Genomic DNA, 16161 nt, shown 5'->3' with positions numbered 1-16161 from the left:
CTTCAGCTGTTGGAAAAGCTCACGCCTCCTATCTTTCACCCCCAAATTCCCCAGAGATTCAAAGACCCGAGATCCCGTTAGCCTTCGTTGGTTCCCTGTCCTCCTTAGGGAGGAGAGCAATTGAGTTCGTTTCTTAGTCTGGGTCTCAGGGAAATCAAGACAAGAATTTGAGCTTAAATTCAACTGGCAAGGGGCGGCTTGCACCTGGGAGACAAGATTGGGTTGGGGAAAGAACGCCTGCACATTCGCAAAATACTTTCCTTTTATCCACCCTTCTTTGCCTAGCAGTGGTAGGTCCATTGGTAAAATGTTACAATTCAACACAGATGCTCCGACCTCTTCAGTTCAAAGAACGTTGGCTAAGTTAGTTTCTGCTTCCGATTGCCCTACTGCTTTGGAAATGGAAGGAAATAGCTAGACTTACCTTTTCAAGAAATCCGGAAAATGGGACATTTCAGTTTTCTACTTTTAAAAATTATCCATCCATATTCATGCTTATTAATATGTGTGCAAAAAACACCAAAAAATGATTTTTAAATTATCTCTCAGACGTTCATTCTTTATTCATTTTTATTTTCATATCCTAACATAGTTTTCCTTTTTTTTTTTTTTTTTTTTAAGGGAAAACAAAGGAACAAAGGTAAGAAGTGATATCCTGAAAGCTAACTTGGCAACCTACTTTTTCCAACTCAGAATTTCTGAAATAAAAATACTGCATCCTTTATATTCCAGTAAACAAGTGGTTATTTGGAATTTGCCAGCGATATTATTTGATAATCGCTTAGACTCCTTGGCTTCACAACTGTGACAAAGCATTGTATCCCAACCATTTGCTCAGAAAAACAAGAAATGTAGATGATGATCTGAATAGTTACATAGACTTCTGTATCTGTTGTTTTATTTGGAGAAAGTTACTGCTGGGTAGACTCTACTAGACTGTATCATAACTTATTTATGCCTCAGTTAGATCATGGCAAATAGGTCTTGTATTATTTATCTCAAAAACTTCTAGGATAAGAACATTATTCTAAGGCTAAGTCTCTCCTTATCCTTCCATACCCTATCTTTTTTGGGGGGGATAGGAGGAGGCAAAGTGGAATGATGGACAAGGGAAAGAGGAAGACTTTTTTAAATAATCTAAATATTGTATGTATATTAGAAATGACCAGAAAACAAAATTATCTGTAATGCTTTTCATCTCCTCAAAAGCATTTTCTCCCTAACAAATCAGTATGGATTTGTGAAAAAGGCTAAGTTGTTAGCTTTTGAAAGGTAATATAGCATGCCATAAATCCATAATGATGTTTAATACTATAAAAGTTGCTTAAACTCTCTACAAGACAGAAGCTTGACTGAGATTATCAGCTATAAAGGTCCAACTGCTTTTGTTCTCTGAAATCCTCATCTATCTCTATTCAGGAAAAACTGAGAAACTCTTCAGCGATTTTAATAATTGTAGACCTTTAATTGGGATGATTCTGAGTTTTTAGAGTTTTTTTTCATCTTTTCTTAGTTCTCCATGTAATCATTTTAAAGGCCTGCTTACTTAGCATGAGAATTCGTAAAGAGGGTCTAAATTTAAAACCTACGATATTCCAATTAACTAGAAAGTTGTGAATTCCAAACCAGTCACCCTTCTATTGTTCCCCACTCTACCAATTATTTATTGTACGCCAGTATTTTAGTATTTCTCCTGACACAAAAAAGACAAAATTATATTCGTTTACATGGTTTATTGTTGTAAACATTAAAATTGTCTTTCTCAAAGAAAGAATTTATCAAGAAAAAAAATTCAGCGTCTCTAACTGTCATACACCATAGAAAAAAAGGCAGTGACTTGTATCATGTGCCATACTGGAAATATACAAAGAAAAATACTACAGAATATGGCAATATTAAAAATCTTACTTAAACATAAAATAATATATTAACTGACAATTTTAGACATAAAAAAAACCAAAAAAATTCAAAGTGCTCAGTAATTTCCAGGGAGTTATGTATATTATAAGCACTCTGGAAACAGTCAAAAGCTGCTGCATGCAAGTTTTGTTTAGCTTTAGACAACAAAATAATCAAGATATAAACTTTCTTTTATCAACATCAACAGTACATACAACACTTACAAACGAGGAATGTTGGACGGTGTTACAAACACTATGTGTCCCTTTGTCAGGATTTTCAGTTTTGTAATACTTGTGCCCACCTATTTTACAATTGAGAAAATGTTTAAGCTCAGATAACTACCAATCTTTATAAAATCTAACAGACTACATAGTGTCTGAAATACTATTTATATAATATAGACATTACTGAAATAGCAAGTGCCTATAACATTTTCGACCTAGAATCAACATGCTGTCCCTTTTTGTGTAATTTATTCCTTTTTTGCAAACACATTTATCTTTTAGAATTTTTTTAATATTTATTCATAAATAGGCACAAAATAATTTAAAAAGCCAAACTGCATTGGATAAATTTACAAGCCTTTGCCTTCTTTAATTCATGCCACCCACGCAACATTAAGTTTTACTATATATTACAGCTTTCTTTTACAGCAGAAAACTTTGTCTTTAAAAGGGCGATACTTTGTGGGTCACCTTAATACTTTTGTATGTGTATTCAATCTGTCTTAGCTGCAGCACCCGACGTGACTAGACATTTTTCATTTTACAATAGGAGTCCTTCTTCTGAACAATAAATTCTTTTTTAAAGCCGATAATAAAAAGTTTATACCACTGTATTGTGTGTAGTCCATATTCTAAATCCAGGATGCCCCAGAGCCAAAATGCCCTTTCACGTTCTACCTGCAGGTTAGGAAATAGCAACAGTTTTGTTTTGGGTGGGGGAGATGTGGGAGCAGGAGGTTTTGGGATGGGTTAGGAAGTTGGGAAGAGGAGGGAAATGGAGCAGAGGCACCCAGAGGTGCTTTTGTGCACGTGGGAATTCCCACCCTCAGACAATTCACGTTCCTTTCAAGTTCATTTGAAATAAGCTGGATAAAGTCTTAAAAAGGTAATGTGTCCAGGAAAAGTTTGTCGATTATTGCTGGAGGTGGTACCAAGTCTTCCAGTTTCAGGTAGAAAATGCGCTGTAGCCCCTGTGTGCACAGGGTGCGAAGTTCTGGGAGCTTCCCCAATAGTTTGGACAAATAGTTGGGGCGATTCAAACCCCCATTATTGAAAGTCACGTGGTCTTTGAGACAATTTACAATCTTGCTCTGCAGTTCTTCCACTCTCTTGGGTTCCTTGAGTCCGTGTCTCTCTGGGGGGATGGAAGGGGGAGATGGGAAGAGGAAATGGAGAAAGAAAGAAAGGAAGGAAGAAAGAAAGAAAGAAAGAAAGAAAGAAAGAAAGAAAGAAAGAAAGAAAGAAAGAAAGAAAGAAAGAAAGAAAGGAAGGAAGGAAGGAAGGAAGGAAGAAGGAAGGAAGGAAGGAAGGAAGGAAGGAAGGAAGGAAGGAAGGAAGGAAGAAAAGAGAAGAGAAGAGAAGAGAAGAGAAGAGAAGAGAAGAGAAGAGAAGAGAAGAGAAGAGAAGAGAAGAAAAGAAAAGAAAAGAAAAGAAAAGAAAAGAAAAGAAAAGAAAAGAAAAGAAAAGAAAAGAAAAGAGAAGAAAAGAAAAGAAAAGAGAAGAGAAGAGAAGAGAAGAAAAGAAAAAAAATGAAGTTAGCAATTTGACAAGATTAGGAAAACCCCCGTAAAAGGGAAAAACCAGTAAGGGCACCCAGAGCAGTTTTGATGATGGGAAAGTACTAAGAGGACTGACCTGTAACCATCGCCAGGGCAGCAATGCACGAGAAGGCAGAAATGTCAATGTTCATATTCTGCAAGTTGGAGGAGAATTCAACAATGGAATCAATCCATTCCCCAAAGCCACGAACGCATTGCAACCTGTGCAAGACCACCCCATTGCAAAAGATGAGTTTACCCTCCACTGGGTTGGACCTGCAATTAATACCAAAGAGAGAAAAAAGGAAAAAAAAAAAAGAAAGAAAGAAAGAAAGAAAGAAAAGAAAAGCTAAACAACTAATTACTTGAAGAGCAATAAATGGGGGATTTAAAAGGCACCTAATTATAGAGGAGTTAATAAAATGTAGATCAGTGGACCTTGAAAGGGTTTGATTTCATAACAATCAAGAACGCCCCCTACCCCATCTCCATCCCATTCTTCCTTTTCTTTTTTTTTAATCTTAAATTCTTTCTTCCTTTTGCTTCTCCCTCCCTCCTTTGCTTCTCTACAATAAATGCCCATTCCTGTCCTTTTGTTTTCTTCTTTCATCCTTCCCTACTTTTTCTTTCCCTATTTTCTTCTTTTCTTTCTACCTTCTTTTCTTCATCCCTTTTCTGTCTTGCCTTTCTTCCCTTTCTTCCTCATTACCTGTATGCTAACCGCAGGACAAACAGTTCCAAGAAAGCAGATTCGAAAAGTAGATCTTGGTCTGGTTTGGGAAGATCAGTGAAGCCTGGGATCTTTTCTGCCCATCCTCTGATGATCTCCATGGAGCCGGTCAAGAGATCATAGAACTGCTGAATATGCTGAGTGTCATCTCCACTCATCTGATAGTCAGGGTTAGCCTGGAACTGGAATTTCATTTTAAAAAGCACTTAATGAGGTTCTCTAAAATATATAACCCGTGAAATTGCTAACCCCGTTTCTAGTAGGGGAGCCAGGTTTTTATAACAATTAAACCTCTCTCTGACCAGTAAGGAAATTAGATGTTCCAGGGCAATTAATTCAATTAGGGATGGTGCTATGAGGTCGCTGCTTTAAATATGTAAATTGCCATTTCTATACAGACTAAATACAGTGCCATCCAGTATGGGGAAATGTTGACTCTTATCTCCACAAAACAATTGACACGTTAGTATTCATGCCAATCTGGGAGTTAGTCTTAAGAACAGTTACCATTTGCAAATCTTTTAATAATTTAAAAAAAAATCAGAAGCCTATATGCTTCACCATATACTTCTTCCAATTACAGTACGTATATGTCTCACAGCTGGAATAAAATAGATGACTCTGGCTACTTATCCCATCCCACCCCCCCTCACTCCTCTTTTCCCTTTCCTCCTCCCTCCAACCCCGTGCTCTTCACGATCTTTTCAGTATTTCACAACAGATGTTGGGATTATTTTTTATGGTCATCCACATCGCATTTGGGATGGTAATGGAAGCAGATGCAAATTTAATATAACTTAGCTAGAAAAATATTGGGTAAAGTGTGTTAGGAATGGGAGGGAAGAGAATATTTTACACAATTGAGGCTTTTTACAAACTTATTGAAAACAATGTTTCAGTACAACGCTGCAAATTAGAGCAAGAGTGTGTGTGTATTGGGAAGCATCCTTGTTTACTAAGAGGATAAGGATGTGAAAAGATTCGGTCAGAATTATTTCTTCTTTGTGAATACTTATCTTTATCTTGCTGTTTTTCCTTGATTTCTGATGTTTCTATGTAGTCTTTGACTTGACCTGTACATACATTTCTGCTTTTGCAACTTTTCTCCTATATATATTTGCAACTGTTTTTCTTCTCTGTGGGGATGGGGTGTGTGTGAACAGCCCTATCAGTCTTTATATTAATATTATCTCCAGCTTACCCTGGAATAGTCCAGGCTGGTCATAGCCGGGTTGGAGTCGACATGGGCTCTCACCAGGGCACTGATCAGACTCACCGGGGGAGAGGGGGGAGAGGGCTCCTGGGGACTCTTCGGTTTCGACGGTAAACGACCTCTCCGACCTTTTAAACTGTCTGTACGAACCACTGAAAAGGAAAAGGACCTTCAAATTCTCTAACCTTCCCTCCCGCCACTGCTCAGTTCCCAACTACCCAGCATGGCCCCATAACCTCCACCTTTACCCACCCCCAAGAGAGGCAAATTCAAGAGGGGAATCGGGCATCACGTTTAGACACCCCGAACTTGTAAAGCAGTTACAAGGGGAAAGCATAAAAATATGGGTTCATATTATTTTTTCCTTCAAAAGGGTCATAACAATTATATCAAGGAAATTCTGACGGTTCTCTGAGAGAGATCAGCAGTCGGGTTAGGATACAAAGCCCTTTTGGGGTTATAAGGCTTGTGGGGAGGTGGAAGTTAAGTGGGAAGGAAGGGACTTGGGAAAGAGAATGAGAAAAATAAAGAGAGACAGAAGGAGATAAGCCTTCGGGGAGGAGAGGCAGGAAGACACCTTCCAAGTCCTACCTTCTTTAACCATCCCAACAGCAAGGCACTTTTGAAATCGGCAATACTGACAGCGATTTCGGCGCCGCTTATCAACCGGGCAGTTTTTGTTAGCTAAACAAACGTATTTCGCATTTTTCTGGACCGTACGCTGCAGAAAGAGGAGAGAGAGAGAGAGAGAGAGAGAGAGAGAGAGAGAGAGAGAGAGAGAGAGAGAGAGAGAGAGAGAGAGATTATAGACCGAGAACTAATTTCATTTTTTAAAAACCCAGCAGCTCAAAGAATCCAGAAAAGCATCTCTGAACTCTGAACTGGTGGGACATTCTCCCTCCCCCTTTCCCCCCTTTCTTTTCTTTTCTTTCTTTCCCTTTTTTTTTCCCAGGGCATTTAACAGAAGAAAATTGATAGCGTTAACATTTGAGCTAACCTTGCAGCTCCTTGCTGTGTTTTATATGCCAAGAGAAGGAGAAGGAGACGCTCAGTAAATACAAATCCGTGGGCATTCATATTATTTACATTCCTTAGAGACCTTCTCTATTTAAAATGATAAGATTATTCAATCAGGATGGCGAAATAAAGAGATCACTTAATTTTACCACAGGGAATTCTGTTCCACTTGGTTAGCTTAGACACGGTTCTCTGTCCTAACCAATTTCAATCTGAAGGGGGAAGGCAGCCCCTAGCACATGCAAATGTCCCTCTTGCAACTTCTTTCTGCCCAAGGAACTGTAAGTCATTTCAGGATCAGGCCTGGTTTTGCAAGCAACCCTAGCTCTCTTTCCTTCAGTAATGCCCCTGCTAGCATCAGCTTCTGAAAAGCAACTCTCCATCGCCCCCACCCCGAACCCCAGAACCCCAAGGAAATTCTTGTGGAGATCCTGGGGGCAGTTTCTTGCCTAGGTAAGCCGTTGGAGGCAAGGAGGCTGATTTTCCGATCTTCCTTCACACAGAGCAAAGCTAAAAGACTGAAGTTTTAACCAAACTCTTTGGGAAGCCTATCCATCCCAACTCACCTTAAAGAAACCTTTGCAGCCCTCGCAGGTGCGCACGCCGTAGTGCTGGCAGGCTGCGTTGTCCCCACACACAGCGCACAGTCCTTCGTTGGACGGTGATCCCCGAGAAGGAGGAGAGGGCACCTGGGTGTCCAGCAGCTGCGAGGCATGGCCGATCTGCAACCCCGGGAAACCCATGGCCGCTTGCTTGCGGATGGGATTGGGCACAGCGAAGGTCTGCCCGTCCACCACGTGGTGGGTCCCAGCCGGCTCGGGGTTCATGGGCACGTGGAGAGGCCCGTCAAAGCGCATCTGGCAACTGGACACTGGGGTGCCAGGGGGAGATTGCTTAAAGGAGAAGAGAGAAAGGCGAGACACCGGCGTTTTCCTCTGCTCGATCATGTGGGTGGTGGCCACGTAGTTCTGGTGAAAGTTATGAAGGGAGCCTGGGTCATCCCACATTGGGCTGTGCTGCACCTGGAAGCCGGGAGTAGAGGGCGTCGGGGGCGACGAGGGCTTGTAATAAACGGAGCCTGAGTGCGGCATCATCTCCTCGGACTGTGGGGGCAGGTGGTTGTGTTGCTGGTAGCTGTGCATCTGAATGTCTTCCACTTTAATAGAGGACTGCTGTCCGGAGAGGGGCATTTGATACAAGCAAGGTGGCTTGACGTCGTAGCCTGTGCTGTAGTTGTCCATAAAGGTACTGAAGCTGGGGAGAGAAGTGGTGGCAGTGATTTCAGTGTTGGTGAGGTCCATGCTAAACTTGACAAACTCTGGAGTTAAGAAATCGGAGCTGCATTCTCCCGAAGAGTGGTAACTGTAGCTCTGGGAAGCTGGGCTGGCTCCTTGAGGCGATGACCCATACTGAGCCTGAACACAGGGCATGGCTGGAAATGAAACAGGGTGATAGACACTCAGCCTGGTCAAGTGAACACTTTCTCTCCTGCTTTTGTACACCTTTTGCACACCTGGATCAACCACAGGGAGGTTCCGTATTAAATAAGCTGTACTCAGCACTGAAATTTAGGAGAAGAAAACGAGAGTAAAAGAGGAAAAGACAATCGATGTTGCAGGCGCTGACCTTCAAAAAAAGGGAGGGGAAGAAGGATATCTAAAAGAAGAAATACAGACAGGTAGGATGGAAAGGATCAAGAAATGCCCTTATTTCCATTGTGTCTCCTTTTCAATCCCATCCACCCACCCAATAATCACTTATTTAATATGTGTTCAGGTTGTTTGTTCTGGAGCAACCTGAGGAAATTGGGATCTGCCAGGTGACAAGTTATTCTGAAAGCAACATTCGGTAATAGCACTAGCTTGCTGACTGCATTGACTGCTTTTGGGGATTGAGGGATCTTGAAGTGTTAGAAAGAAAAGAATGTGAAAATTGAAAATCAATCAAATCCACTAACCTTCAGCCGAGTTACAGGCGTTTTGGAGGAAATTAAAGGTGGACAGTGTCGTAATTCAATGGAGGACAAAGTTTCCAAGATATTAAAAAATAAGTGAGTAGTCCAGTATGTCCAGCCTGCTCCCTGAAATACAGATGTGATATGTTCAGATTACTGTGGAGGGATTTATTGGATACAAGCAACTACACCAATCTGTATACATAGTATGGCCTTTGGATAAATAAAATCTACCACATATAAATGTGAAAGAGATATATTTAAAATTAAAGAAAAATTTTCCTCTATAACAATCTGGCATATGTTAATTACACCAAGGTTGTTTTTTTTTCCTTTTATGAAGAAGAAAAAACTTATGGAAAGTTGTCATTTAACATTTATTATGTCATGAATTGACACCACCACCATCACCCCTTGTTCTAGCTAAAGAGAATGGGCTGTCTCTATCAAAATTTTATTTAAACACTGTGTAAAAGATCAGTTTTGTAAAAAGTCACCTTGCAACCCTCAAGTGAGATGTTTTCAATAGACAAGTTTAAATGTAATAATAAGTTAAACAAAGAAAAAAGAATATAAAAATATAAAAAAAAACACATCTTCAAAGTTACAAAGTATGCTACAGGCCTACATTGTGGGAATGCAATTGGAAAGGGGCTAACCCCTCTACATATAGAAAAATGACTAATGTTCTATTTTGAAGATACAGGATACTTTCTTTTCACATTTCTAAGAAACTTCTTGTGCATATTTTGACATGTACATTTAAGTGAGGAAAACCTATTTTTACAGAAAGAATGCAGGCAAAGAGCAAAACAGTAAAGATAGTCGATTCATTTGGATTTACTTAAACATATGGCAAGATGACCCATTACTACTACCAGCTTGAGTTACTTCCCTCTTTAATAAAACAAGACATAACTTTCAGATGTTCCCATTTTTAGGGCATCTGAGAATACAAGTATGTCAATGGAAAAGAAAAAAAAAAAGCTAGATATCCATTCCTGTTCACTTATAGCTATCTTGCTTCTGACTTCATATTTTGCAAGCAGAAGGCCAAGAGAATAGATTGGGGGAGGGGGGTGGAATTATCGCCTTCACCCCCACCAACAGCAGGTTTGCAAATTCACTCAGAACTTATCTTAATCTATCTCTTCTTCCATTCTTCTCTTCCACTCCCTTTTATTCTTCTATTTTTCCTCCCCTGTCTCTCATTCATGAATTACATATGTCAGAACACAGAAATTTAGGAAAATTAAATAAGAGGATACTGTAACAACAGCCCCATATTGAAACAGCAGTCTTCTAAGCACCAGCACGTTTGCTAACCATGGTGATACAGTTCCCAAGCAACACATAAACTGAAGTTTTCCTCCTGTCACTTTTCCTTGAGCGTTCAAACCTTGCTATACATACACACGACCTTTGTGTCCAAACGACCAATTCACATCTGCTCTAAGAAAAAACGATTTGGAGAAAGACTGAGCAGAAATTTCAAAGTCGAAGTTGGAAAGATAGCAGCTCCTAGAACTGTAAAAAGTATTCCTTCCGCATTTCCCAATTAGCAGACTAAGAAGCCGCTACCGAGAATGTACTGTCCCTAGCACCAGTCATGTAGTTAGGAGAAACGCCTTCTGGAGCAATTCACAAACTTCCCTTTCATCACCCTTCCGGACCCCCTTTCCCTTCTTCACTCCTTTTTCCAGAACACGCAATTTACAGATCTCATACTATAGGCGGAGGGGGGAGAGAGGGAGAAAGGGAGAGAGAGAGGGAGAAAGAGAAAGAGAGAGAAGAGAGAGAGAGAAGAGAGAGAGAGAGAGAGAGAGAGAGAGAGAGAGAGAGAGAGAGAGAGAGAGAGAGAGAGAGAGAGAGAAAGAGAGAGAGAGAGAGAGACTGAGACTTACTTAATGGTTCTCCACGTCTCTTTTCATTCATTCAACTGTCTTGAAGTGCAGTTTCCTTTGGGAGGTGGGGTGGCGGGGGGATAGGGGAGGGGGTGGGTTAGATCGGTGAAAAGGGAAAAAAAAAAAATAACGATCGGTCGAGAGAAGTTGCTAGTTACAAGCGCTGCTGGGGAAGTGCAGTACTCTTGTAGCAGAGTGAGAGCAGCCGGACAGACTGGCCCTTCCCTCCAATGTGCCTTTGTTTATGTGGGCTCCGTATTCCACAGCCAACATGCACCTAGTCTCCAAGCGTCAGCACACGTCAGTGCAGGCTGCCCAATCCCAGCTCCTTTGGGCTGTTTCTCCCCATACAGTTGGCCAGCTCTCGCTTTGGTAAATTTCCGACCTGACGTCACAAGCAGGGCAGATTTTAAGGTGGGAACCGTTCTGGGTTCACCTTGTTAGCCTAGTTGGGTTTTTTTTTTTTCTTTCCATTTCTTCCTTTTTTTTTTCCTTTTTCTTTTTTTTTTTCCGAAATAGGTGAAATCTACCTACCCTTTCTCCTAAAATCAGTAAAGCTCACTTCGCCCCGCCTTTTCTAAAACTCTCCAGTTTTGGCAGTCCAGATGTGTAAGAGTACCAACAAAAACGAAGATGGGATGGGGTGAGGGTGGAGTTAAGAAAGAGAGTGAAAGGATGGCTGAGAGGGGTTGTATATGCCAGGTAACCCGTACCTGTAGGAGACAGTATTTATTGGGTGATATCTACTTTCATTGTTCTAACGCTCCCCCCCCCTCCCCGCCCTGTGTCCCCCTCCGCCCGCTCCACACTTCTACACTCATCCCCAGGCTCTTAACTGTGTACAGAAGCCTATTCCACTAGGCTGCTAAGTTGGGGTTTCCCTTTCTTGGTGCTTTCCTTCCCCCTCCCATATTTTTCTCTTGGGAGAATAAAAAAGTCGTTTTATTTTGTGTGATGCCCTTTCCTCATGCCCACGTGTAGGGGGAAGGACATAGTAACTCTGGTATGGAAAGGGGGATGGGACGAGGGAGACAGGATGGGCACTGGACCAAATCTGCTCTTATAAAACCATAATCTATTTGAGAAATATAGCTCCCCCTCTCCTGACAATGCAAGAGAGTTTCACGCAACAGGTGTGCTTTCCCCAAAGAAAGGTGATTTCCACCTCAGGTAAATTCTTTTCAACTTCAGAACTGTACTCTCCCCGAGTATTTTTAAAAACTATATTTCTCTAGAACATAGAACTCCAAGTAAACACAGTATTACTCCTTAACTGGGTAGTATGGAAAATGACACCCCCTTCTCAAAAAAGAAAAAAGAAAAGAAATGGAGTAAGAAAAGAAAAAGGAGTAACACGCTAATTTCCTCAGAAAATCTTGGTGTAATGGATCTGAATTCAGAAAATATTGAAGTCTGTGGATGCTGAGTTCGGTGAGTTACCAGAAAGCTGTCACCGGCTGAGCTCTGCTTTGCATGCTAATCGGTTGGACTGGGGATAAGGACAGAGACAGCACCTTGCATCAGAGAGGGAGCGAATCACGCAGAATGCTTTCTAGTAAAGGAAATGCTGGCGTTTCCAAGAGAAGAGACGCACAGCGGTTCGAGTCCCAGAGACCAAAAAGGCTTACTTGTTGAAGAAGTCCACTTGTTCCAAAATGGAAAGGGACACCCTAGCCTAAGCCATTTAGCACAGAATCTGAATCAGTTGCGAGTAAAATGTTGGGAGTATCTATAATCTCTATTTACTCTTCCTCCTGAACTACGGCTTTTAGCTCCCATTCTTTTCTCAAGCAGCAAGATTTCGCGCTTCCTAGTGACCCATTGTACCCTCCACATTTCTATATGTTACTGGTATTTTCGTTATTAGAAAAAGCAGTCAAAATTAACCCAGTGTCGTGGTTCCTCAGCCTGAAACTGCACCTCAGCCTTCACCTTTTCGCCTTTCCCGCCCCGCCTTCTCCTGGGCTGTGAGCTTCCAGTCCCAAGCACCGCGTACTGCCTGGGAAAGCCGCTGACGCTGCTACCCTGACGCCCAGGGGAAACCTAGTGACCACCTTAAGCTTTCCCAGATGCGGTGGCGGCGGCTGCTGCCATTGCAGCTGTCGCTACCGCTGCCGCCGCCGCCGCCGCTGCACCTCGGTGCCCGAGCTGGCGCGAGAAAAAATAAGGCGAGGAGATATGAGGGAGACCAAGGGGAAGCAGAAGCCGCTGTAGTGAGGGGGAGGGGGAAAGGGGTAGAACAGGGAAGAATAGCTCATTAGCATGAGCTCAGCAGCGTCAGCTACCCCGTGGGCTGGAGAGATTCAAAGCTAACGAAAGGGAAAAAGTGAGAGTTTGGAAGGGAGGGAGATAGGAAGGGGGAAGGGGTGGCCGTGACGCAGAGGCGCAGTCATTGACGCACCGAACCGGGTGCGGCCAAAAATAGCAGCCGCTGCACAGCCTGCGGCGTGCTCCCCAGCTCCCTTTCCCCTAGTGTGTAAGGGGGCAGGGCGGGGTGAGGAGGGGAACTCTCATTGATCCCGGCTGTGGGCAGGGCTAGCACTAGCTATTTTAAGGCCGTCGGAAACTCTAGCGCAGCAACGTCTGAGACTTGGTGGCAATTTTTTTTTTTTTTTTCATTTAGCCCTAGGAAAGCGAGGACTGGGAGTATTTTAAGGTTGCAGACACACACCACTCAGACACATATATCCAATCGGACAACTTAGTTCTCTTCCATTTACCATTGCAAAACACACTCCGGGATGACTTAAGAACCTGAGAGATATACTCCTCTACTCCAAGTGAGTTAAAGTCTTCGGTTAGGGAAGTGAATTTCATAGTCTGAAAGTTGCACGGAGTCCCTTACGTCACTGTCCAATCCTGTTTTTGACTTCTTGATGACTGAGCTTTTGGTCGAATTAAGCAAATTTTCACAGTATCCTTTATGATGATAACGATTTTTAAAAGGAGATAGGAGCAATTTTCTTCTATTCCTAACTGAATTGTAGTTACTATTTTCAAATTTCTGGATTTTCCTGTAGGTCGAGATCCTCATTAAGAACACAATCTAAGAAAGCTGGAGTAAAGTTAACAAAAGTTTATTAAATAAACCTATAACTGGTCAGGTTGGTTGGCCTGACAGTACTTGTCGGGACTCTATATTGCTCACACAGGCCAGTAAATGCTGAAGCTGGAGATGAAGCAACAAACTTAAATCTTTCCCCCAGTACAAATGAGTATTGAACTGATAAAAGTCCAATTAGAACAATCTCTGTAATAGACTGATCCTGTCAGTAGGGGGCCTGATGCCACAAACTTTTTTTAAGCTTTAAAAGCCACATAAAATTTAAGATTTATAGCAGGCCAAATATACATTTCTCTGCTGCTCAAAAACTGAAATTCATAAACGCGTAGATTATGAGTCCTCCTCTATTTTTATAGAGAAACCAGAACCTGATACACCTGGAATTGGATTTACAATTCATTTCCTCATCCTGCTCATGTTTAGTTCACTGAGTATTTGGTAAATGCTAGCTGGTAATAAACTCATTTTATCACCAAGCAGTTCAGATTGGCATATAGTTTGGAAAAATGAAAGCATGTTTTAAAATCCTATGATTACATGTTTAAATAAATTACAGTTTAGAAGAGGATTCCTGTGGGTGTATTTGCTGGTACATAGAATGCTTTTGTGTGTAGAGGTTTAATTACACATATATAATGGAGTCAAAATGCAGGATTGAACAACCTTTTAGAAAATGTTAAAATGATGCTTTAGGCTAAATGGAACTGAACTTCTGAATTTAAATGATTGCAGCCTTACATGACTGTTGAATACAAACATCACAAACTATTGTGACTCAGTTAAAAATGACAATTTTGAGATTTTGAGTCCAGCATCAGACTTACCTTTAAAACGACATGCAAAAATGAGAAATTTATCAAAACATTTCAACATCTAAGTCAAAGAATTTTGGAATAAAATAAATAAATGAAAATGTATTGTCTATATACTTGAGCCAACTAGAGACTTCTTTTGAAATTAAGTGGGAAAAATTACAAAATTACCATAACCTTTTCAAGAAAATTTTTCAGAAAAATATAGTTAGATGTCCTTCCTGTATTATCTTATATTCTTGACCACATGTTAAAACAGGACATATGCCATGTAAATAAAAATTATAAAATTTTATTTTTAAAAAGAGTTGCTTTAGATCATATATACACTTATAGATAATGTGTGTGTATATATATGTATATATACACACACACACATTTAGACATTGAATTTAATACAGATCTTTATTCTAGAAAGCAAACCTGAATTAAATCCTAAGAGATTTTCTTTTTCAGTTATGTTAAAGGAGTCTTTGGGGATTTCTATGAGATCCCCAAATATAAGCAGGAACTACTACACTAAACACCTTAACAAAACAGACTTAGAGTGGGGGGAATTGAAAAATGTAACTGTTCTGTCCCATGAATAAATGAAATAAATGTAAAACATGTTCCCCAGTTGTCAATTTCAAACATAGATATTCTAAAGTGGATATTGACAACTAGGTAACAAATAGCTACTCCAGAGTAAACTTTATTTTGGAAGCAAGGCAAAATGAACTTTCAAACTTTGAAGAGACTTGTGAGAGTGGGGAGGGAGGTAGTGTATTTACTCTTTTAAGATTTTCTGTCATTTCAATTGAAGACAAGATATAATACAGTTTTTGTTTTGTTCCTTTCCTATACAAATGAGCTGCTTGGATAATTTTTATTTATATTTTTAAAGTCTAACATACTTTCTAGCCCGTTTCTACATCAATTTATCTTTTAAAAGAAAGCTTTCTGATTTTGATTTGCAACACAGGTATATGTAAATATAGAGAGAATCTGTGCTGAGGAAAGTAATATCCATTTTAAAAACTATAAATGTAAAATGGAAAGGTAATGAAAAAATCTTTTAATCCCATTTAAAAATGCTGTCTGCTAAAATAAATTATGTCTGTTGAGTCATACATACATATATACATATAGCAAGTATGGACAAAATAAAATTTAATTGAACAGTTTTAACATTTTTAAATTTAGGAAGTCTTTTAACCCGAAGAATAGTGACCTTGGTTTCTGATTTCTTTGTTAATATATAGTAAATAACTGTCTCATTAAAACAGGGCAAGATTTTTGTGGAGATGTTTTGTTTTGTTTTCCTAAGCTATATAATACTCTTGCAAATGAGCCAAAAATATTTCAGGATGACCTGGAATTCTGGAAGTAACTAATGATGTTTACAATTCTGTCTGTACTACACAGCATTCCTACAGAAAGGTGAAATAAATATATTTTGCAACAGTGTTTGCATGTCTAAATTTATGTTTCATTTCTGATCTACTCTAACATGATAAAATAATCACTTTTTGAGTCTCCTAATACCTATTGAGGAGGAAAAATCTTCAATTTAATATAAAAACGTGACAAGGTACAGTTACTAAGAAAAGGGCACATAAATATACAGATATACAGACAAGGATATATATATATATACACACATATATACATGTATATATATGTATGTATGTATGTATCTATGTAGATATATATGCTTCTCTTCATCATGATTCTATGATTAAGCCTACAATTTCCACACTACAAAAAGTAACTTATAGCAAAGACCCTTATAGTGATAAGTAATAAATCTAATTACCATAT

At 40.0% G+C, this 16161-nt stretch overlaps 1 protein-coding gene across 5 annotated transcripts; it reads right to left on the bottom strand.

Moving 5' to 3' along the window:
• Nucleotides 1-1713: 1713 nt before the first annotated feature.
• Nucleotides 1714-14405, bottom strand: NR4A2 (nuclear receptor subfamily 4 group A member 2). 5 transcript variants are annotated; one of them, XM_051986364.1, is made up of 8 exons: nt 10483-14405; nt 8582-8704; nt 7191-7878; nt 6199-6328; nt 5596-5759; nt 4374-4576; nt 3762-3940; nt 1714-3261 (listed from the first exon to the last, which is right to left on the bottom strand). In XM_051986364.1, the coding sequence occupies exons 3-8, from the start codon at nt 7863-7865 to the stop codon at nt 3005-3007; spliced, it is 1608 nt and encodes a 535-aa protein (XP_051842324.1). In that variant the 5' UTR covers nt 7866-7878; nt 8582-8704; nt 10483-14405; the 3' UTR covers nt 1714-3004. The 5 variants fall into 5 exon arrangements, with proteins under 5 accessions (XP_051842324.1, XP_051842322.1, XP_051842321.1 ...); XM_051986362.1 differs by having other exon boundaries at nt 7191-8185; nt 10483-14403; XM_051986361.1 differs by having other exon boundaries at nt 7191-8056; nt 10483-14401.
• Nucleotides 14406-16161: the final 1756 nt, after the last annotated feature.

This window comes from Antechinus flavipes, chromosome 3, assembly GCF_016432865.1.
Source record: "Antechinus flavipes isolate AdamAnt ecotype Samford, QLD, Australia chromosome 3, AdamAnt_v2, whole genome shotgun sequence".
NCBI classification, from domain to species: Eukaryota; Metazoa; Chordata; class Mammalia; order Dasyuromorphia; family Dasyuridae; genus Antechinus; species Antechinus flavipes.
Note: the sequence above shows the minus strand (reverse complement) of the source record. Positions and strands in the feature narration are given on the sequence as shown.